Source organism: Limulus polyphemus, unplaced genomic scaffold (assembly GCF_000517525.1).
Source record: "Limulus polyphemus unplaced genomic scaffold, Limulus_polyphemus-2.1.2 Scaffold796, whole genome shotgun sequence".
NCBI classification, from domain to species: domain Eukaryota; kingdom Metazoa; phylum Arthropoda; class Merostomata; order Xiphosura; family Limulidae; genus Limulus; species Limulus polyphemus.
The window spans coordinates 217,662-243,624 of NW_013666406.1; the positions used below are offsets into that span (position 1 = coordinate 217,662).

Below are 25,963 nucleotides of genomic sequence, written 5' to 3' on the forward strand. Positions count from 1 at the left end.
TGTGTGGGGGGGGGGGGGAGTACTGACAAAGCACTAGGACTCTGCACACTCTTGAATGTAGCTAAAGTGGAAATGCAATATATGGGGGTCTGGCACTTGATTGTACTGAAGTTTTATAGTGCACATAATAAAACCATAAAACTAGTACTTTATTGTTAGGTTGTTCCAAAAACAAAATTCATTTTGGGAATTCCTTAACAGTCACAGCTTGTCTAGCATTAAAACCTTCCACATTTTATTTCGTTTGATGTGGTAGGTATTTTGGTTCAAATTTACTTAACCCATTTCATGTGAGGGTTTAGAAATAACCAGAAAATTTAATTTCTTCTCATCCCAATCTTGCATGGATATAGTGTGTCCATTGGATTGGGTTAATAGTTACAAGCAATGGCTGAATAAGAAGGAAAAAAATAAATAAAATATATATATATATATATATATATACACACACACAAACACACATGTGTGAACTCTCTCCCATACACATACACGCACATATACACAAAAACTAATAATAATAACTGTTGCTGTGTGTGTGTCTGAGCCAAGCCCAATAAATTCTTCACGGATAGTAGATGGCTGTGACTTGTTGGATGAGGAATGATCAAAGGGTGACCAGGCTGTAACCTTATGAGCATCAGTTGACAGGAAAGCTCATATGGCCCTATGATTTCGGATCTAATGTAGAAGCTTTGACAAGGTCTTTAGGACCAATAAATCTAAGGTTAAAAACAGCAGTAATAGTTTTTTTTATCTATGGATCAACAGCTCTTCTTAGGGTGTCAAGGATCATTAGATCCAAAAGCCATAAATTTAGGTGTATGTGTGTGTGGGGGGGGGGGAATACCTGGAGAAAAGCCCATTTTTGCTGCCTGAGCACTGAACAGTGCCTTTCCTATGGACCTAGATAGTGGTAAGGTATAGATGTTAATATATAGTTGCTGCTAAAAATGAAAATTGTCTTGTTAATGAATTTCTGCCAACTGTCACCTCATCACAAGTACAAACATCCTTAAACCACATCACTTCTTGGTGTGTGACAAATGGTGGGTACCACTAAACACAAACAATAGCATTCCACAGAAAAATCACAAGATAATGAAAATATTTCCCCAAAGTTAAAATACATGATTCACATATCACCTTTTCAAAACAGCCAAATACCTAGGAGTCACCTTCAACAAACAATTAACATGGACAAACCACTTTAATCAAATCAGCACTAATGTTAATCAGAAGCCCAATTACCTAAGAAAAATTGGAGGGAAATTCAAAAGCTGCCGGCAGCTTTTGGGATATGTGTTTTGACATGTTGCAAGTTATCATATTCCCATATTCAAGAGTAGGTCTAATGTATGCCTTAAATACAGTCATTATGGTATCAGTTGGCAGCTTTTGGGATATGTGTTTTGACATGTTGCAAGTTATCATATTCCCATATTCAAGAGTAGGTCTAATGTATGCCTTAAATACAGTCATTATGGTATCAGTTAAACCCACCAAAACAAAGTTATAAGACTAACACCCAGATTATCAAAACACACTCTGCAAATCTTTCTCAATTCAGTTTTCAAACTTCACACTATGAACAAACATATCACTAATCTTGCCCAGAAATTCTATCGCAAAGCAGTAAACCTTACATGTTGTTTAAAGTGTCTATAAAATTCTGAGTATTAACACTGCTGTATAACATGAGGAAGTTTTCAAGCAATTTTTATTCTAAACATGATTTATAATATTGCCTACCTGCATGAAAAGAAATTATAATTAGGCCTAGCATTTGTGATGTAAATTGTTTTTATTATTATTTGAGATTCCACTAAAATTTTTTGGATTTCAAATAAGACAGTCCTTTGTCTTGCACAAGTCACACTGTCCATGAAGCCTTTTGTCAGTATCAGAACTCATCTATTGAACTGAATAAAAGACTTATGATTCTCTGAAATGCTATTTATATATGGCATACAACTACATACATACCTAGCTACTCTAGAGCTATCTGCACTAGCCATTGCTAATTTTGAAGTGAGGGACTAGAGGAAATGACATCTAGTCAACATCACTCACTGTTAACTCTTAGATTACTTTAATCGAATAGAATTTAACTGTCACTCTTATAATACACCCACAGACATGAAAAAACAAAAAGTTGAGCACGAACCACCGAACATCAGATTCACAGTATTGCACATTTACCACTATGTCAGCTGTATAGTATAATCCATTAAGATTTTAGAAGTTATGATTTAATAAAAGAAGAGAAAGAAAAAAAAAACATCGCAGGAGTTTTAATGATGATCATAATAAGGATTTAGGCCCCAAAACTATGAGGAGGCCTAATGCATGAACTAACTGAAGAACATACTGTGATAGGTTTATCAATTTTCCACTTTCTGTAGCTTAGACAGTTCAAACTATCACATATTTTCAGTGGATGTGCTCTACTCGGTCCTTACTTCACATCCAAATTTTAAGGGAATCCATTAAGAAATACACGAAATATAAAATCTCCAATTTTGATTGAATTTTTCTTTTTTTTTTCTTCGTCTTCGCCGAAAGTACGGAAACTATTTGATACAAAAACATACTTAACTTTTATGATTTTTTTTTCAAATTTGGTACATTGATAGATCTTTACAGCCTATAATTAGATGTCATACTTGGTCTAAACATAAGCTACAAGTGCAAAGTAATTCAACAAAAAACCGCTTAATTTTGACCAACATTTTTTCGCACGCCTACGCAAAAAGTCACGTGAGCTATCAGTTGGAAATTTTTAGTACAGCTTCATCTAAGAGCAGGGGTGAAACTCTCGAAAAAAAAACACGTAGAGGTATCAGCTGGGTGAAGTGGACCTGTTTTTTGAAAAAGAAAAAAATCTGTGTGTAAACATAAAAAACGACAAAGCAACTCAAACAAGTACCGGTACTAGTACCGCCTTAAAAATAAGTTCCGGCGAGTAAAGGTGGATCGTTTTGAGTTTTTTTTTTGTCATTCGGATTAAAGACGGCTGTATTAGAAAGCAAGTGCAGATACACAAGTATTGGTTAGGCCAAGAAAACTAGATTAGCAGTTTCTAGATCAAGTTTTCAAAATAATCATACGGGTAGACGGTTATTATTCATTGCCAACTTTAAAGCACAAAATTTGCTAAATTTTATGGAATTCTCCTAATTAAAGAGCGTTTAGCATCACGTGATATTAGCTTAAGGAATTATTATGCTTTATAAGGTTCTACCGAGTGCATACGTGTGATGACAAGAAACTGTTAATCTAATTTCCATGGCGTTACTGTAAAGGAAATTATTCACACTGTTTTAGAGAGAGAAAATAAACTATCACCATATATTTTAAAGAATCTGGGTGGTTCTGTAAAGTATAGGTATGTTCCGAATAATAGGGTTGCGAGCATAAAGATAATGTTGATTACTATTGGCGTAAATAATTATGCTTTATAAGGTTCTACCGAGAGCATACGTGTGATGACAAGAAACTGTTAATCTAATTTCCATGGCGTTACTGTAAAGGGAATTATTCACACTGTTTTAGAGAGAGAAAACAAACTATCACCATATATTTTAAAGAATCTGGGTGGTTCTGTAAAGTATAGGTATGTTCCGAATAATAGGGTTGCGAGCATAAAGCTAATGTTGATTACTATCGAGTTCGCTTTCTTACGTGCTGTGTATTAACATAAATTCATGATACATAATCAAAAACACCTTAGGTGTGAAAAATAGGGTGTTTTACTTACCACATGCCCCAAGTTTTAAAAAAAGTGGCCTAACTAACTAATGAATGAATATTTGCTGTGTTAGTGTATAAATCTTATTTTGATTTCATTCCTTTAAGTCGCACACTCAATCCCCCCACCCACATATTTTTTAGCAGCACCTTTTTTCATACTTAAGGTATTTTTATTAGATTTGAAACTTTTCACGTGTTACTCTGACTGGGCATATACAGTAAGTTTCGACAATAAATGAAGGGAAAGAAAAAAAAAACGTTGCAGGAGTTTTAATGATGATCGTAATAAGGATTTAGGTCCCAAAACTATAAGAAGGCCTAATGCATAAACGCCGTAAACTATAAGTACAGGTATGAATTTTGGGTAGAAGTTCTTTTGTAGAGAATTAAAATAAGACAAATTAAATATTTCTTAGTATTGAGCAGGAAGAATTTTTTTTTTTACGGAACTAAAACTGATATATCTAGACATTCTTTGTGTTACTTGTTGTCCCGACAATCGATTAGCATTTTTTATGCTATTTAAGAGAGTGAGAGAGGACTTGTCAGACATGAAAACACTAATAATGTTGACATTTTTTTGTATCTGTAAGTTTAGACATTATTTTTGCAAGCTAATTTAATTGTTTGTGGCCACTCTGGAATATAAAATGTGTGTCAACGTAGGCCTTTTACTTGCTGCATCACGTTAGTACGTTAGAAAGCCCCTATCCAAATCAACAAGATTGAACCAAATAAATTAGGTGCTTCTATCTCACAGTAACATCTGTAAAAGTGGGATAATACGCACGCAGAACCTGTGTCCGCCATTTTAACTTGCACTATTTATATAACTTATAAAACTTCTCATTTGACAACGAACTTCACGACGTAGCTACAGGGTGTACAGTAATACACCGTGAACAACACAATTAGACATTCATGCTACTTTCCATGACCTACACATCTTTACAATGGAAGCTTTTAAAATAAAACAATAAGACTGAAAAAGAAAACGTGAAGCAAATTTGAAAAATATTTTGCTCTAAATTATGCTGGCTACATCCATGGATTTGAATGATATTGTAACAACAGATCAGTGTTCTCGAACTTAATAGACATTAATGACCGCTGTTACGTAAAGTAAACTGTGATTTATGCATGCCTCCTATGTAGTAAAAAAAAAAAAAAAGGAACCATAAATAAATGTACATTTTATTACTGAAAGTATAAAGTATTATCGTTTCTATGGGTGTGAAAGGCACGTTTTAAAAGTTGAAAAGCGAACATATCTGCGGCACGCACATGCGCATACACACACGCAAAAAAAGTATAACTTGGCAAATTTACTTTTCTATGTGACAGCAATCTCTATTTTTTTTCATCCAAGTTTTTGTCTCATACTGTGTTGTTTGTAGGTAGTGTGCTAAAGGTTAAGTTTAAAACTTCTTTCTTCTCCCTGTTAATCAAACCACCAGGATATAAAAAAACAAAACAAAAAAGAACACAAATATCAGAGTCACCTAGAATGATTATAATTCTTCTAAAGATCTCGGCTTCTGTTCAGAATATTTAAAACGACGTTTCATTGTATCAGGTAGTTTTCTCAGTAACGCCTTAAATATCTAGAAATTGAATAATTTTATGATACATAAAAAACGAAACAGAATATAAACCCATTCCGTTATTTTTAACGCTTATTGTTGAGAAAATTTAGGTTAAGTATTACAAAGAGAAGATATCGAATGAGCCTAAAATACAACGAAGTAAAAAAAAAACAAAAGCACGCAGCAACGAACTATTTAATTAGGTGGCCCTAATGACTCACAAAACTTCTCTGATGAAGAGAACAAAACTTACTATTGCAAGTCAGCAACTCGCGAGGCCAAGAATAGATATATATAAATGAAAAAAGGGTACTATTTGTATTCAACACAGCAGGGGAAGCCTGGGGCCTCCAAAATAAAATGGGCAAGTAGCCTGGGGTGATCCAGACAAAAATAGTTTCAGGGATCCTGAGAGTCAATAGCTAGGTTTCACTTGTGTGTAGCTTAAATTAGTGGAGTCACAATTTTTTTAAACTAATATTTTGTATTCTTACATTGAGCGTTCTTGTTTATATAAAAATGGGAAGGCTCGTGTATTAGACATAGCATGCAAGATTTAAGTTGCACGAAGAGTTTTCCAAAGTGCTATTTCTTCTGGACACCAAACTTATACAGCCAGAGAAATGTTTTACAATCTCTCTCTTCTCGTTTTCATCTTAGCCAATTGATAAACTTGGAATACTTCTAAGTACATGTTAATTTTAAGCATTTAAGTGAAAGTAAAGAAGAATGTACAACAATATGTCAATCACACTATGTCTGCTATAGGAAACCTTTCAAAACTTTCAGGGCACATCAAGCCACCTGGGCTACGACAGACACAGTAGTGGTTGAAACGCTATTTATATTATCAAATTTCACGAACAACAATTGTTATGATGTAAACTAGATTAAGTTAGTGAACTGTAATTTATATCAGTTTTATACTAGCCATTTACAAATCAGAATTAGAATAAGGATTAATAATACAATAGTATTTATTTATTTTACCACCAATTATTCATTATTATTACTTTAATTTATTCATCATTCAGAAGAACCAGTAAGCTAGTTTTCTTGTTTATTGGCATATCAAGCTATACTCCATAAAATTAATACATCACTCCCACACATACATACAAAAAAAGAAAGAAATACAATCAAAATAAACCTTCCAGTTTATAAGGTATGAGTTTTGGTGATTGAAAGAAAACAACAGAAACTTCCTAATTTGCACCCACAGATAGTGCAAGCTTTAAAATAGAATCTGTTCAAACTAGATAAACAGATGCTTATGAACAAGTATTGCTCAGTCAAACCATCTACCAACATCTGTTAATATAACAAGTAACCTTTTCCAAACCACCAACCATGAAATAACATAGACTAATGACTTAAACAAGTAACTCCATTGTGAAATATTTACTGAGATAATTGAAAAAAAATTGCTACTTGATTTATTTCAGTTGGTTACATCTGAAGGTCTCCTTCAAAAATACTTTTTTTTTGTTTCCTGCTACATTACATCACTGACACAACAGTAAAGGCTTAAAGGCTCACAGCTCTTTTTTATGTACATCACAGTGTATACTTCGATAACAATAATAATGCTCATATAAATATTGTGTAGTAACAAAAGTATGATTTAAATACAGATGTAAAGAAAAAATATATAGAGTGGGGCAAAAATGAGCATAGTCATTTAAAACATAGTTGGACTTCGAATTATTATTCTGAAAATAAACAAAAATTGGTTTCAGTTCTCTCTAATTTTTAAATACCAATTGTATAAACAACTTACATTTGTAAAAACAAAATACCTGGATTTGAAATACATTGTAACAATAGATTAGTACAATGACATTGAAAAAAAAATATATCCAGAACAATTTTTGGGGCTATAGAACTAAAGAAAAAAACAAATTGTTTTCTCACCAGCTTTACTTACAAATAAGCTTTTGACAAAATTAAACACAAATTTATTTAGAAAAACATTTCATCTCTCCAAGTTCAATATTAAATAAATATTCTCTATTCTAAACTAGTAAGTTTCTTCTACATAATATTCTCTAACATCTTTTGAAAGTATTCCATACAAAATGTACCGATATAGCCAAGCGAGTTATGTCTATTACAATTCACTCGATATCTACAAGTCTGTCAGAAATTAAAACAGTTTACACAAGAGATTCTTAAGACAAGAGAGAAATTACTTTGATATGACAACATTTGTAAAACTAAAATAACCAGGATTTTTTTATTTACCAAACATATATACCAAACTATTTAAGTACAGCCACTGATCTGCAATCTAGGTCACCTTGTTTGGATCCAAAAATAGCACATAAAAAAAGTTGTACATAAAGTAAGAACTCTTGGTAATCTATCAATTTCAAGAGAAGAAAAAAAAGCAAAATGTCACGACAATTTCAATCTTAACTAAATATGTTATAATAAGATAGTTTAGATATTTCTCATCTTTTTGTTTTGCTTTTTAAGTTTTCTATATAGAAATGCATAGAACTGAAAAAGACATGTTCCCATAATATTCTGTATTTAGTTTTGTTCTCTTTAGAAATGATCTGGCTTACTTATGAACCCTTCTTCCATATGTTCATATCAGTTGTGTTTATTCACATACGTAACTGTTTAACAAAAATGACAATGTATAGGACTTTGTTAAACAGAATCATTATGGATACCTTATGCAAAAGTTTGAAGCAAGTTTAACTTCATGCAATACCTTCAAAATTACATTAAAATATTAAAACAAGGTACTTTCTTGTTTGAAAATTATGTACTTCTATAGAATTAAGAAATAATAAAATAAAAATCTAAAGGTAAAGATGTTTACCTAATATTTATGTCAATATTTATTTATGTTAGGCTTTTAGACCTAATCATTTGTATGTAATTTTTCAGCACATTCCCACAGCTATTCTGTTAAATATGAATTCTTTGGAGCTATTAATCAAGTGGAAGTCTAGGCCTAATTATACAGCAAGACTAATGGACAAAAGGGAAGGAGAAAGAAGAAAAGTTTTCATAAGGAACAAAAATATCAACACAGAGTGATGTTTCAGATACTTGACAAAATTTATTGACTATGTCTCCTGTTACCAGTTTCAATTCTATCCTTGACATAAGTATAATTTTCATTTAAATCTGGATGAAATAGTACAGCCACATTATTGACACAATAAGCATGCATATTTACTGAATACATAGGTGGTGGAATTGGGGTGAGGTGAAAATGTGTCCCCTAATTTTGATCTGGTAACAAAATGCTCCTTGGAATGGGGAATAGATTTATGTATAACAATCAGGAAAAGTTAGTTTCAGTTTTGAATTCAATGGTCATGGTTAACATATAAAGTAAGATGAAATATTCCAAATTGAAATATGCTTCTCCATCAATTAATATTCACATTACACAGTAAACATAGAGAAATGCAAACAATACTATCCACTTTATCTACTTGACGCTTTCCATCTGCTTCCAAACTAGATTAGATGTTAGGAAGTTAAGGTAAAAAACATGATTGATTAAAAAAGAATCTGTTAATTGTACTTCCCAGTGTTATGGACCATTCTGTCTAATTAATGAGTATTTAACATGTTCGCAGTGTAAGTGATTACTCTAATTATGCAACAGGAACGTAAGGCCTCATTGTGAACTCTGTGAATGTTATAGCTTTATGTTATGTTTTATGACAGAATGACTGCATTGGGAACTTTCTCTTGAGTGCACCACCAGTGGTACATGATGTCCTATCTTTACCCATTTAAGCTTTGGCTGTCATGTGCCACTGGTGGTGCACACTATGATTTAAGTAATAATAATCAAATGATCATAATATTTAATATTTTTTTCCTTCTTTTTTTCAGCCTAATCTTGCCGTTTTTTTTTGAAGAATTATGAATATTTCACAACTTTATGGGCATAAAAAAGGGACTTCACATAAAATAATCCTTACTGTGGATGATAATAGTTCTATTCTTATTATATTAGTCATCATAACAGTTTTCTTATTTATGAAAGAAGTCTCAGTTAGTGTTTTTTTTGCTTCAATTACTCACAGTGAAAAATTTAATGCCAACTTCTAGATGTAATTTTAAAATAAAAAGTGATTTAATCATGTAAATTTGTTTTATAATCAGTTGTCCTTTCAACATGGCATTCGTGCTCCACCAGTGATACATGATGGAAAGTGTGGCTTTATTATAGCCATCCGTATAAAATAAATGCTTCATATAAGACTTTAGAGATGTAAGGTACAGTTGTGACTCACGATGTCCAACAGAAAACATGCATATGTACCACCAGTGGCGCACGGTGTCGTGAATGTGTTATATAATTAAAATAATTCAACACATTGAGTTTAATGCTCAAAATTATCATCTACCAACAGCTCTTAACCAAATCTTGAAATGTATCTATTTAGAAAGTGGCCTAGAAATGCTATAACCACACTTATTTTTATGTGAAACATAAAATGTTTTAGCTTCTCTTATGCTAAATTATGTAGAAAGGAAAAGAACAACAACAGAAAAACTAATTCCCTACATCTTTTCTTTTGATCTGCAACTACTTTCAGTTGGTAATTCTTAAACGAGCTAATCAAAGTGTGAATTGACAGTTGTAAGCTGACTGTTTACTTAGTTATAGTTGCTATATCTTAATGGTGGGCATATTTCATCCATGATGTTCACTGGTCAAGAAACTTAAAGATGGTCAACAATACAAACTTATCTGTGTGTTCTGTCACATTTTATATACACTATTTTATTGGTTTCAGCTGGTGATAAAAACAAGTTTTCTAATAATGAACTCTATTTCTCAAACCTTTAAAGTTTTCCATTTGTTACCAATTATGCTAAATTTCTAGAAGGATATTATGGTTCACGTTGAAAACTAGGTTTCTAATTTGGCCTATAATGTTAGGAAAAAAGGTTAATTTTCTTAAAGATATAAAAATAGCTTAAAGGTTACTTTCTCGAATAAAAAAAGACTACTTTGATAAACATCTAAAAATTTTTTAAATATTAGTTTTTTGGAATTCGAAAGATTAATTTTCTTACAGATATAAAAATAGGTTAAAGTTTACTTTACTGGAATTAAAAAAAAACTAATTTTATAAACATCTAAAAATGTCTTAAATATCAGTTTTTTGGAATTCAAAAGGTGAATTTTTTTTAAATGTATAACAATTAAAATTAATTAAATGTTAGTATTTTGGAACTTCCTGCACATCCTTCTTTTATGAAAAGTGAGCATATGCAACACAAATATAATACATAATTTGTCTTTACCTCCATTGGATCCAGAGCTTTGTTTGATTTTACTTCAACAAATAGCCACTGAGGGCGCTCAAATGCAGGGTCTTCACCATCTAAAACCTTGATTGGGTTAAAATGAAAAATAAAGACTGCAACAAATACAAATCATCTTATAAAACATTAACAAAATATAATTAAACATGTTTTTTAATAAAATACGAGATAATAATCGTGTAAAATATACTGCTTTTGAAAAATCATTAGAAAATAAAGTTATCAATGACAATTAAACACAAATTTTAGTCAAAAAATCAAAATTTTTATTAATCTGAAACTTATATGTTAATTTAGTTATATGCATAAACTGTTTAACTTTAAGGTTGACCAGGAAGATTAAATGATGGGAATACACTTTGATAAAATTTCTAAAAAATGTAATTTTAACACAAATTTGACTCAAAACAGAATCACAATAAGTGCATGTCATTAGAGGGGTGATAACTTTAACCTTATATAAATCTTTGTTTTAATACACATTAAAAAAAAATATCTGATTTCAAAGAAAACCTTAAAAGAGTAAATTCCTCCAAAAGTTTAAAGAAAACACTAGAAGTTATTCCAAATTGGAAAACTTTTGCTTTCAAAAGCTTGAATGGAGAAATATCTGAGATATATTCAAACTGCAACAATGTTTCAGGCAAAGAAGAGTAATGGGAAGCTCACTTTACAAATTTTCTGAGTAATAAGTCAGTCTTTTTTTATTGAAAAGAGCAAAAGTTAGCTGTTTAATTTGAATATAGCAAAAATAATTACATGAAATAAAAAATAAATGGCTAATTATGAAATGCACAATAAAATAAATGAGTGCTTTTAATAATATAAAATTCAAAAGCTTCAAATAACTTTCTAACAGTTCACGAATATATTGTCTATTGTTCTAAATACTTCCCACTATCATTCTATGGGTAGAATTCTCAAGGAAGGCATCTGCCTGAAAACTATGAAATTACATAATTTTGAGGAAATACAATGATGTCACATAGTTTAAGTTGGAATAATGAAACTGGATTAGGATCAATGAATGTTTTTTACCACAAAATAAGTGTTGATAACACACAACAAAAGTGACTACGATATAGTATTTTGATTGTTTAAAACACAAAGAAAAAATTAATTACTAAGTGATGTAGACTTCCACGGATAAGGTTGATTTTATTTTTATATGGTTCAACTGCTCCCTGATGTTCTGACCATGATAGGGGGTGAGCTGCCTGTATTCTGAGGGTAAAAACAACATAAGTATACCATTCAGAAACACTGCCGTGGGGTAGAAATAACAGAGACTGACTACACTAAATCTATGTTTATAAAACTATGTTTAATCATTTTATAGCTAACAAAACTTGAATTTTCTGGTCAGAAATGAATACAAATAAATGACAAATCACTAATTATCTGTTAAAATACTAATTATTCCAAATCACCATGTTAATGTCAAAATAAAGATCAGGCAAGAATTTTAAAACACAACTTACACATACAACATCACTAAATCACAACTTAGAACAACAAATCTGGTTTACCTTATCAATCAATTAATAGATTTTAAATTGTATTAGATAAAATTCTCCCACACCCCACCGTGTAAGTAATGTCTCCATCCTAGTGTTATATTTCTGAAATAATTACAACTGACATGTTAACGTTTGCAAACACTGAAAATGTATTTCTAATAGACATGCACCATTTTTCGCTCGCCACTAGACTTGAGACTCTCACCTAAAATCACACATTTCTACATGACACACCCTCCTAACACAGCTGACTCATTCTATACTGAGCGTTCAATTATCGCTTCAAGATTAGGCAAGAAAAGATGCACCGTAAATGGGGAAAACAGGTGGGAAGTGTGAGTGAAGGTAAGTATCAACAGGAAATGCATTTCCAGTGTTGGAAAACGTTAGCTTCTGATATGACATATAACCTCCACTCACTACAGCTGGAATATTTCATAATATGAATCAGTATCACAGACGTACCAATTTGTATAGTGTGCTAGGGTGCATCATACCATATATGGTGGGTCAGCTCAAGTCCAAAACCAAGCAATATTAGGTACTTTTTGTTCAGTCTGCAGCAGAAGGAGGGTCCTTACAATCTACATCTCAAACCCAGTGAAATATAATGAAAAAGTGATATCCACCCCATGAACTGAGTTGATGGTTAATTTTAACTGGTTCTGTGCCAATCCAACAACAGAACATTCAGGAATACAACATCTGAGCAGCAGTAGGATGGGGAAAAGCAAGCTGGATGGGTGAACTGGACTAAACTAATGGAACATATCCAATCTACTCTCTATTGAGTGTAATTGGTCACAATCAGGAGGAATTTTCCATGGTCCACCAGCCCAGCAGCTAAGAAATGGTGAGTGGCAAGGACTTCCATGCTCCACTAGAATAAAAAGGGGCTGAAAGAAAATTGGGGAGCCCAAAGGAACACAGCACCATAGAACAGTGCAATGGGTGACCACGAAAACTTTATATTAAAAAGCAGTCCATCATCAGTTTATTCAACTAGGTATGATGGATGGTCAGTTATCCCCTGCTTGCTTTACTCATGATAGTCCACAGGCCTTGTTTACGAAATTATGCACTGCAAGGATACTTCTAGTACTCTTGTGAAAAATCCCATCTCATAAGTGAATGCTACATCAGGCCTTGAAGGTCCTACACTGTGTGGATTTAGGATAAGTATAACCTAGCAGGCATCACTTGCCACTGGGTGAGATCCAGTAAGGTGTGAGAAGGGCCTGGAAAGATAAGATAAAAAGAAAAAGAACTTACGTAATTAGAGCCAGCAAAATGTGTGTAGAATATCAACTGCAGGCAGCCTTTAAGCTCAACAAAGAGGAAATGACAAGATGATGTGTGATGAAAGTGTGAGGGGTCATCCACATGCCAGCTCAAACAATATCCTCCACAGGTGAAAAGGAGGAAACAGGTTTTAAGTGAGATGGTGTAAGGAGGAGGGCAAAGGTTCAAAAGGATAATATTCAGGTCTTAACTGGGAAGAGCAGAAGGACTGGGAGAACAAAGGTGTTGAAAAGAATGGAAGAGCACAGTTAGGAACAGTGAGGAGAAAACATGTTGGTAAGGCAAAAAATGCAAAGTATTATATAGAGCTGCCCAGTAACCAGCAATAATCAATGCTGATAAACCTTGTTCGAAGAGCCACATGAAGAATTCAGAAAGACAGGGAACAGAAGGATGAAAAGGGGAGAAAAAATGGTGCAGTGACCAACTGTGAAAAAAAAAAGCTATTTTTGTTAATAGACAAGGAGGGAGGGAGGATTAATAGAATGAGATAGAAGAAAGGCTACATATGAAAAGCATGGAATGTCTTTCAAGGGAGTGGACAAAGCCCACAAATGATGTCAGAGTGATGACACAACTGGATGAGGTTGAAGGAGAAGAAAATGGGAGAAAGATAGAGGAAGAGGAAGGTAGGAGTGAAGAAGGTTCAATAGAGGAAACTATGGTTGATCTGGCCAATACAGAGCTACAAGAAGGACCTGATAAGGAGTGTCCAGTACGAGGAAGAGAACATGAAGAAGGAGATGATAAGGAGGATAAGCATAAAGCAAAAAGTCAGTCCAGTCCTAACTGAATGCATCCACCACTAGAGCTGATGGCTGTGATACGAGAGACCAGAAAAGGGGAAGTTTGGTGTTGTGAAAAATAGCAAATGCATTTAAAACAGGAGTTCTCAGATGGGAGCAAAGCCACATGAAAATCTGAGGATTGAGGAAATAGTCTATAGACAAAATCTTGTCGGGCCTCGAGAGAAAATTTGCAACAAGATTTATGGTACCCGAAATATGACAAGCCACTAGTCATACTTGTAGGGAATGAGCCCTGGAGAGAAGTTAGAGGGTATGAAAACTGAGAAAGCAAGACCAAGTGACCCCTGGTACTTGGTATAAGAGACAGCTGTGGAATTGTCTGTATGGATCATAACTAGACAGCCATATACCATTGTAAAAAAGCAATCCACAGCTCGATGTACCACCAAAAGTTCTATGAGATTGATATGATGGGACTATAGACCTGAAATCTCCAGAGAGATGTGACAATTACCCTACCCCATCAGGGAAGCATCTGGAAAAAATAGAGATCCAGATGAGAAGGAGGAAGAAGAACACATTTCATGGTATTGGTTCTGTTGAGCTACCAAGTGAAATTTGTATGCAATCCTGAAAGAGGTTCCACTGATCATGCACAGCCCACTACAAATGACACATGTGAGCACAACCCCAGGGAATAAGGGTTTCCATGGAAGCCCAAGTCACCTAAGTAGAGGGAACTTCCCACACAGGGAGAGAAGAGGAGGATAGAGCACTGGAAACCAATTACTCCATGTCCCTCAAACAAAATGTGTTCTTTTATCATTATTCCCATACGCATAGAGTTACGGTAGTAGCCTCAAGGTATGATCAACTCAGCCAGTGAAGGACATTGTTTTTGTTAACCTGCTTACATAATGTGTGACACAGCAGCAATATTCTCATGGGTGGAGCAGGTATTATTTACTATAGTAGAACAAAGGAAGAAAGGTAAATAGGATGGAAATAAATCAGTGATTTTATGGACAACATGTATGTGCAAAAATAGCAAAGAAACATTTAAAAAATTCCTACCATAGAATAATTAGGTAGAAAATGCATATGGTCGTTAGTTAATTTTCCGTAAAAATTCTTTCCGAAGAAACTTTAGCGATACAAGTCCTTTCTTAAATAAAACTGGTTTATTCTTTCTGAATACAACTTTGCAATACACTTAATTTCCACAGTCACGCTATAACAAACGCTATAATTCACAATGAACGACTCACATGGTCGACTCAACTGTCCGTCTCTATCTCTGTCTGCAGTTCAGTTACATTGTTGCCGTCACTTCTTGGCGACTTATATATACAAGAATACCGCATAGCTAGTAAACACTGGAGGATTCACGAACCTTCGAGAATATGACTTGTTACTAGCGTCACGTGACCCCCGCTGTCGTAACACTGCCCCTTCCTTAGTATTGTTCGTCCCGAACAGTAGCCACTTACATTAAACCAACAAACAATTAACAATAACTTAATTGAATGTACAGAATTCACAAACACCAAATTATAATTCAACAAAGTCTCTTAATTTTACGGGACGTATCTTCTTCCGTACTGAGACGAGAATTGAAGAACATACCCAAATGAACCAGATATGGAGTGGATGTGAGATGAGTCTTCTCCAGCTTCATTAACCAATTAAGACAGGACACCTCCTGATGAAGTTGAGTATAGCTGTAGGAGGCCTGTTGACACTGAGCTAAAAGAAGCCAGTTGTCCAAGCTGTGAATGTGATGAGCAAAAGTACACACTTCTTGGCAAAAAATGTATGGGTCAATGCAAGACCAAACAGTGTGTGTAGAACTGATAAACCTGACCTCAATGAACAATTGAAAATAAAGTCTGGGTGCAAGGGAAATGTGACCGTGAAAATAAGTATCTAGTATGTTCACCTTGGTCATCCAAAATCCCAGAGCAAAAAGACCACCAGGTGAGAAAAGTCTCCATGGTAAAAGGAGGTAGGTCAAGAAACCAATTAAGATCTAGTACCAGATGCCAATCCCAGTTTTTCTGAGAATGATAAACAGATAAGAATAAAATCCTGGAGAAGAAGAAACCTGTTCAATAGCATCATTGGCCAATAGGTCTGACGCTGCCTCTGACAGATGTTGGCAAGAAACTGGACCTCCTTAGTAAAGGAACAAGAGACAAGGGAGGAGGAGCAAAAAACAATGCCCCCTAATAATACCTGCAACACCCATAGATCAGCCTTAAATGGACTTTAAAGGTGTGCAAATGGAGCTAAAAGAATCCTTTACTGTCCTTGAGCCTAGAGGATAGTCACCACCAAGACTGATGGCATTGAAGTCTACAAATGGTGTAAGAACAGATGGCAGCAGAGGAATGGGAGGGGAGACAGGGAGAGCAGAGGACACAGGAGGACAGGAAACAGAAATGGGTAAAGAAGGAGCTTGAGAGAGACAAGAAACAGATGATGATAAGAAAGATGTTGGTGTGTAGCCTCAATATGCGACTCCAGAGAATCAGGTACTCCATTAAAAACACTCTGCTAGATGAAAGAGCCAGAGGAAGGATTTTGAGATAAGGAAGCAAATGCACTTCAGTAAAATAGCATCCTACCCCAACAAATCCAGCAATAGATCAACTAAGTACGAAGTGATAAGGCCTAGGAAGATAAACATACCAAAATAGAGAAGATAACTAAACGAGTATTTGCAGAAAATCTGTCAGGGAAACAGTAGATTGCCTTGGAAAGAAGGTGAATGGAAGAAAAATAGCATAAAAGAGTAGTGAGTGAAATACAAAAGTGAGAAAATTGAGCCTGAGAAAGTTGCACAGAAGATATAGAGTCAGAAGATGAGAATTCAGGGTTTGGGAGTCCAAGAAAGGGAATAGAACTTGATGTTAAGTCCAGGCATATATGACAATACGCAAGGAGGATGAGGCAGGAATGCACCCAAGTGATGTTGATATAGAAAAATTATCCAATATTGACTTTTATGTTTTTCCTCCTTCTAGGGAATGAATTAAGAACAAAGGAGAGAAATCATATGAGTCAAGAAAGAGAGGAAGAAAGTAATGTACCTAAAAAATCATGTCCCTAAAACTACAAAAAGGCCAAGATAAATCCATGACAGCATGGCTAAAAGAACTGGTAAAGGTATGTGGTAAGAAAAAATGTCAAAATTCCCTTTGTCATGAATGGGACACATAGAAGGAAGTATATCAGGTCCAGAAGAAAGTCTAGGCCACATGAAAGACTCCATTTCTTGCTACACAAAATGCATTATTTCCCCAACAGACAAATATAAACCCAATGCCATTTTAGTTGGTAGTCTCGCGTGAGCAACATCTTGTTCCACACAAGATGAAGTGGAAGTTACCTTCACTTGCAAATTAATAATGTGGAAAATAAAAGCCCACAAAACCTGCAGAAATGTTGGAAAATAAAATTCATTATACTTTCAAAACGGTTAAAAAAAAAAGATAAAAGACACAAACGATTGTCATATCAAGAAATAAAAAAATGGTGCATATACAGAGCAGCCCTGAACTGGGAAAGCTATATGTTAGAAGAGTTTACATATCGTATTGGAAATAATTCATGCCCTCAAGATCTGGATATTTGTGGGACATTTTAAGCTCACTGGCCATGAGGAAAGAGACATCTGCATCTGTTGTTCAAGTCTATCTTAGGGCTTGATGCCATTTCTGCTCCTTGTAATGATCTAAATTTCCTACAATGTCTTGTTAAGTATAAGAAGGTGAATTCCATTCTTTCAAAATCTGCCTGTAGAAAATTTGCTGGACATCTATGGTGTCTCAATGAGGAACTCATTGGTTTGATTCAGCTTTATTCACATGACAAAATAAGCAATAATAATGGCACTACATAAACCTCCAAAGTGCATCCAACTGAATATCAGAAAGTCTGAGGACGTGTCAATTGAAGATTTCATCACAAAGAACACAAAATACTTTTTCAGGTGCCTTGAAGTTCCATCTATATTTCTGGACTATGATCTCAAGTCATGCAAGCTCAGAGAGGACTACAGGGAGGCACTACAGACATTTCAACACTTGAATGTGGTAAATGACAATATTGAAAGGGGTGTGACCCTTACTGAGGAGTGTAATGCCATCATAACAAAGGAAGAAAAACAGAAACAATTCCTCCTTCAAATAGTGCAGGATCATAGAAAACACTTTCGTAACAGCAAAAAGGAAACAATAACAATGCAAGAATGACTAACCACACAAAAATCATATAATTATGCAATTATACTATTGTACATTTAATAAAATAACAATATACTTTAAATAAATCATTTTTAATACATAACAAATATGTTTTTATATAACATAGTACATAAGGTACCAGGCCACTGCAGTCTAGAGCTTCAAACTCATTGAGTAACCTCTAAATATGGTCCAAGATGGAAAAAGTTTGATAGTTAATGTTTCTTTCTACTTTAGAACAAAATTAGAGGTGAGAGATTTAGACTTTTTAAACTGAAATTTTACTTGCAAATAAGGACCACCTTACTATATATTGTATACTAGCATTAAAATAACATATATGATAGTCTACCTTTTCAATTATACACCAACACAAGTAAGAATCTGCTATGAAAGAACAGATGAACACATCTAAAATTATGAGAGGGGCCTGGTTCAGGTGCTTGAACCCATATGTCCTGAAACAAACTATACATCTACTGTCTGCAGCCAATTATGGGAAGATAGTTGCTCAATAATAAAATCAAATAAATAATAAATAATGCAGTCACAGGTAATTCTAAATAATTCAGGATATTAACAGCAGAAAAATAATGTACACGATATAAAAAAGTAAAATAAATGAAAAAAAATGTAAGCAACATGCTTTTGCATGTTTTTGGATTACATTTGAATATATTTTCACTTCATTGTTTTGTGGTTGCAGTAAATGTTTGTTCACTTACACATGATGATATTTTGTAACTGCATCTTTATCACTACTTCTAGATATATATATGTATGCAGTATTGCTGACTAACTGTATTATTATTATTACCAAGTGTTTATTCAAGCAGTCTTTGCATGTAGAGTTGTTGGTGTTGAAAAATTTAATAAGGCTGACAGTATTATATACTGATTCATCAGCCAACAAATGACTTAAAGCCATAAAAAAAAATCTATACATTTCCAATTCAATGACATATAGAAAGATTTAGTCAACATTTATCCCCTCAAGGTTGCCTAATGGACCACGATGCATTAGGCATATTTTAAATATTATTATTATTTTTTCTACTGAGTTTTGATTCTCCAGTACAGATTCCCTCCTATTGTTAATTAATAACAAAACATAACTTTACTTAAGTATATTATGGTAATAACTATGTGTTCAAAATATGTCCTACTTTTCAATGAACACATATAAGTAGTTTAACTCTTCCTTATGGAGTCGATTAGGCTTTTTAAACAACAATTCTTAACAAGTGTAAAAATTAAGGATGCATAAAAACCTTTTGCTCTGGTGCTAAGCTTGTTTATTTAAAAAGTTTGAGCAAACTACTGATGAAACTTTCACTTGATTTGGCAAGATGCAGTTTTTATATACCAATGAGTATTTAAAACTAAAATAAACTATCTTATAAAACAAAAATTTACCTTACATTCTTCATGGCAAGAATATGTGCAATCCTCATGAACACTGGAAAGAAAAAAAGTTTAAAGCTACTAAAAAAGAATCTGCAACATTTGTTTTTCATATACAAATCACATTATAAGGAGATTACTATTTACTTTTTAAGAGGTACCCAGTTAACTTATGAAGAGACAAAGTATCCACTGAAACTAGTAATTTCCTCATGAAGTTTTGAAACAGCTATATGTGGGATAATAGATTTATTTCTATACATTGTTTCATCTCTAACATTCAGGCATGACTTGTACCTTAAATCTTTTTGTGGTCATGTCACACTATAAAAGATAAAACATTGTACAGAAATAAATCTATCATCCCACAAATAGTTGTTTCAAAACTTCATAAGGAAATTACTAGTTTCAGTGGATACTTTGTCTCTTCCAATGACAACATGATAGCAGAATTCACCATTTCTCAAAGAAAATATTCACTCAGTACAGTTTTAGCCTGATACTAAATGTAAACTTATGGTTCTGAAAAAAAAAAGTATTGTGAACTCGTTTGCTGACACGTAAGACAAATTTTCTTGACTTAAATGTTCTGATTTTTAAGTTGGAATGATAAAGATTTTCACTTGTATTAACACGAGACAGAAATTTTGTGTCATGAAAATAATTTAATAAGAATAATTACATTATGTCATACTAATAACTATCACTGTATATATATATATATTTTCTATAACTAGTGATGGTATTAAAATACTGTGTTGTTTTCTAGTTATAATGTTCATTGTAAATAGTCTAAAAAAATTTTAGAGATTGAAAAATTATTTCTGTAAAGCTAATGATGTTTTATGCAAGAACATGCAAAAGGTGATTAAAAAACATCAAACTTTGTAGCAACATCTTACCGTAGCCAGCAGCATAAGCATCAAAACCAGCTTCGTGAGGGGCTGTATCAGTGGCTTGTAAGGAAAGGAGAACAACTTAAATGTAAACTTGATTTTGGTACACAAAAACTTCACTAAAGACAAATTCAAAAAACGTAAGATAAGTAACTAAGAACTTGTGTTCTACAACTGAATGACTTTTAAGTGTTTGATTAAACAATACATAAAAGGCTGTCCAGAACTAAATGAAAATTGCTAAGTAACTTACTGTCTTTGTACATGCAAGAGATATTAGGCTAGTTTATAAGCAAGATACTGTATGCTATGATTCAGTAACAATTAATATTTGCACCCAACACTGACAGAAATAATCTGAAGCTTCTTTAAAACTAATTGTTAAAAAATTATTTAGTTTTTATGCACATGTAACATAACTTAAGAAATATAATGATCCAAAAGATATACAAAATACCTTTTCCACAAAATACAAAATCAAATACTTTTTATCATTGACAAGTCAATGAAATTTTGTTATTCAGTTATATGTAAGCATGTAATTATAAGCAGATTAAAGATCAAAATTTGGAGCAGAGGTAATGAAGAAAAATAACAAAATCCAATAAAAGTTACGTATTTGTACAGAACTTGAAGTTTTGTCATGAATTTCATCGTTTCTTTTCACAGTACTAGAAAATAGTTTGAAGTTTAAAGTAAAAGGCTTATTATTTCCCATATAAATGAACCCAGATTTACAGTGACATATTAACCCTATCACCCCGGGTGTCCTTTATTGCACATGACACAAGGTTTTAGTATCTAACATTCAAGATTTTATTAAACTACTTTTTGTTTATGTTATACCAATTAGAATAGCAGAAAAGCTAAGCTAATAATCCATACTATAATAGTATACAAGTTTTAAGTTCTTAATTCTAAGTGGCAATATTTAAAAAAAAACCTGAATTTCTACTAGTGTGACCCACATGACATTTTTTCTTAGCATGTCATAATCCCTATTTTATCCACCACCCCCAGAAAAATTACAAAATTAAACATAAAATTCTCTCTATAAAATCGTTATTGCTCAAACAAACCATAATTTTTATAGCCTTCAATTTTGTTTGGTTACAGAGTTATCGATTAGAGAATATCAGTCCCCTCCTGCCACACCCTCTCTTTCACAATTCGTTGATAGTTCTCTCTTACACTTCATTATATATTACCTATAACTAATAGAAAGTCAAGGTTTTCATCTATTAAATGATGTACTATATAATGTTATGTTCTGTACAGAATATTGTTTATATTCTTTGGTGCATTATTTAATTAAATAAAATTATTAAGTGCATTACTATCTATAGTATAAAAAATTAGGGTTAACTCTCCTCGAAAACCCGAGAGCAAGAAAAAAGCAGATTGGGTAAGTACTTTATTTCTTGTTTTTCATATTTATTCTTTATATATTATTATAAAAGTAACTAAAATTTAATATATATAGATCTTTTTAAGTTATTTAAGACTAGATTAGGTTAAATAAGAATAATAATAGAGTTAAAATGGTTCATGAGGCACGCATGCGAGCAGCTCATAGGTAACGTATTTCAATAGCGTAACGTGAGCTTCATGTTCCCCGAATGATCTACAACTTATAATGGTGCAGATAGTAGTTAGACACAGTTCAAAGGGCAATAAAACAATAAAATGTGATTATAAATATACATATACTGTTACGAATTTAGAGCTACTTAGGATAAACAAATGTAATTTCATTTTACAATTTGAAGTCATTCTAGAAAGAAAAAAAAGGGTATTTTGGTTTATTTCGATTTTTTTGGTGGATACGAGGTCAGTTTTGAGATAGGGTAGAGAAAATAACAGATAATCTATAAAGTTTTACTGAAAAGAAAAACGTTTGATATGCATTTAGGAGGCAGGGATTACACAAAGGAAATTTGAGAATTTTGAGATGAGGAAAAGTATTTTTAAATTTAACATGAAAATTCCTTTGCACACAGACTATTCAAACAAATACTCAATACATTAATTTATAAATTTTTATTTTATTTTATTAAACATACTTTACTAAAAAATATGATTTTTTGTAAATGAAAGACTTATAATACGAACTGAAAGACTGCCAAATTTTGTGAAGATATACACGCTATATTGAAAGTTAGAAGTATTAAATCTGTAAAGACTTTAATCGTGTACAAAGAGGTCACGTGGTCGGTCAAATTGACCGAGCCCATGTTGAGAGAGTTAAGTATAAATAAATATGTAGTTAAAGATTGCTCAAAAATTCATGCATAAAAGAATTAGCAAGTAAGTTATACTTTTTTTCATGAAATCATATAAATTTTCTCAATATTAGATTTACTAACAAGTTTGCTAAGCTATCTATTTTCAGGCTAAGAAAGTTATGCTATCAGTTAAGTGTTTATTAACATTTTAGATTTAACTGTGTGGTTCATTATATTAAACTACACACAGCAAATAAAATACACTAACAAAATGTTTCTTTCTATATGTGGTTTAAGAAGAAATGAGAAGTTTAGCATTCAATTTCTGACAATTACATTGGAAAAGAAAACTACAATGAAAAAGTGAGCTTACCATATCTGTCAAAACCAATAGCGTGAGTCACCCGGGGATAGTACAGAGCTAAAAACTGTCCTTTTGGGCTACAAAAAACAAAAACCACTTCTAGCAAACAGAGTAAGCCATTACTCAAAACATTAATTGCTAATAAAATTGATCACTGATGTACAAAATGCTATAATGACTCATTAATTTAAAGACTCGTTGGGCAGTAACTGGTCTATCTTTTTACTTTCTGTATTTTTTAAAATGGAGATTCCACCTGGGTAGGATTGAGTTAGGATAAACAACTTGTATATATTTCGAACCGTGGTATCTGTCCAAGTATTAATCAATCTCTCGTTTAGAAAAGGTGCGCATGCAGGCAAAGCTCAACATTCACTTTTGAAATGATGGGAGAACAGGCATGAATAATGTTGATGCCAGATATCATTTTGAAAGCAGGATATTCTACATTAAACTGTTAGAAGTTAATCACACTATCATTCACATTTCAAACTTCAAAAGAATAAAAAATGTAGATTTACCATTATGTTAATATGGCTGAAATGCTCTACAATTACTTTTGGGGTGAGCAGTACGAGTAGTTCAGAGCTTTAGCTGTGAGTGAAACCAAGAGTGCAACGCAATTAACCTTTTAAAAGTCAATGAAATAATTTAAATTGATAGATTTACTTAAAAACTTTTCCGTCACTAGGGCCAGGTACTTTTGCTTGTTTCTCCATCAAATGCATTGAAATACTGATTTCAAGCCAGTCCTACCAAGACAGAATCTCTTTTAAACACAAACACAATATATTAAATCATCTTAATATACAGTCATAGTTAAGAACCAAAACTGTTTGTCTTCACTTTTGTTGACAAAAAGAATGTTCTACTATATAAATCATTAAACAATCATTACCCTTTTTGAAGTTTCACTTAAAAAATAAAAATATAGAAATGGAAAACAACTTCAACTACCTACCTTGTAAATGCTTGATACAATTCTAGAAGATTTCCAGTGCAATAAAATCCTTTCTCTTCAAAAATCTAAACAAATATTCAACATACTACTTTATATTTTTTGTTACGATGGTAATGTTTAAACTTTACAAGATGGTAAAATGTTTTGTGAACAGTAAAGGTAATAAGCCTACAGTATTTTGATTATTAATCATAAAATAGTCTTGTATTTGGAAAAAAAAATAGGAAATAATAGAATAAAAGTTCCAAAACAAAATAAAAACATTAAATTCCAACCCTTTCAAATCCTTTGTCCACTGAGTATTTTTCAACACAAATCACATACTGTGACCTTATTTGCTCCTTGCTTACTTGACTAACTACTTAACAACCCTTTCAAAATATTAGAGCTTACATGGAACATATTTTTCAGCCTGAAGTTTTTGATAATCCACTAAACAACTTAAGTTAAAAAATGTAAATGCACAATCACTAACAGTTTTATGCCAGGAAGTAAAAGGAGGTGTAAATAGATAAAACAAAAAAATCCTACCTTTCTCATGCTCTGCTTCATATGCTTAGTATCAAAAATAATAGGAAAAATGCGATGAATCTCTTGTTTAAAATGCTTGTAACTGTCTGAAGATACAAGATACAGACACAAAAAAAGCAATGAATTACTGAGAGAAGGCAAATTATTGAGGGAAGTTGCACAAATATTACAACTGTTAATGTATTTTTAGTTAAAAAACATATAAAAAACAAAAAGATGAAATTTGTTTTCTGCATCTCGTTTTTACAAGTTAAAAAAAATTAATAAAAAAGATTTAAACTGTTAAAATTGCTTGGTAATCAAAGTATGTCAGTTAGATTTGAGAGTTAAAATTGCTTGGTAATCAAAGTATGTCAGTTAGATTTGAGAGTTATCGATCAAGGCTTTGAAACTGTATGCAATAGTTGTAGACTTTTAACAAAATATAATTTTTCTATAACACCTTTATTTTCTCATAACTAATTTTTAGTATTTATCTGTGTTGGTAGGTAGCTTGCTTTGATCAGAAGTTAATGATAATTAATAGATTACTCACAATATTGTACATAAGAAATTAACACATACAAATAATTCTACTATAGTTACACATATAGCCAATTGGTTTTCTTTTGAAAATTACTACTACTAAATACATCGTTAAAAAGTTCTAGTATTTTGTCATGCATATATATAGATATATATCTGAGATTTACGAGACTTTCATTCAGCACTAGTATCTACAAAAGCTTTCTCAGAGTTGAGTGACTAATGTACTGGATATTACCTGAAAAATTAAAAATCAAAAAGTCCACAGACCTCTAAGGCAGCTTAATCTCCTCAGAAGTTAATATCAGAAATTAAAAAATCAGTTGAGTAAGAGCATTTTTATTTTATGATGATCTTGACAAAGCCGTAAAAGGGAAACATTAGGACAGCAAATACCTTTTGAAAGTAAAGAGTTTTTAATTTTTTTCTTTAAATTCATGAATAATATACTGTCATAAGGTGTACTCACATGGATAATATACTGTCATAAGGTGTACTCACATGGATAATATACTGTCATAAGGTGTACTCACATGGATAATATACTGTCATAAGGTGTACTCACATGGATAATATACTGTCATAAAGTG

General features: G+C 32.6%; 1 protein-coding gene across 7 annotated transcripts in view; it reads right to left on the reverse strand.

The window, feature by feature from the left end:
• Positions 1–25,963, reverse strand: part of LOC106460563 (pre-piRNA 3'-exonuclease trimmer-like) — an 84,857-nt gene that overhangs the window by 31,880 nt on the left and 27,014 nt on the right. For all 7 annotated transcript variants that reach the window (XM_022387315.1, XM_022387313.1, XM_022387314.1 and 4 more), the window contains exons 14-20: positions 24,849–24,934; positions 24,318–24,382; positions 23,366–23,433; positions 20,774–20,827; positions 19,884–19,926; positions 11,774–11,873; positions 10,629–10,715 (exon numbers count right to left, since the gene is read on the reverse strand). In XM_022387315.1, the coding sequence (XP_022243023.1) occupies positions 10,629–10,715; positions 11,774–11,873; positions 19,884–19,926; positions 20,774–20,827; positions 23,366–23,433; positions 24,318–24,382; positions 24,849–24,934 (503 nt within the window). The remainder of the gene's footprint in view (positions 1–10,628; positions 10,716–11,773; positions 11,874–19,883; positions 19,927–20,773; positions 20,828–23,365; positions 23,434–24,317; positions 24,383–24,848; positions 24,935–25,963) is intronic.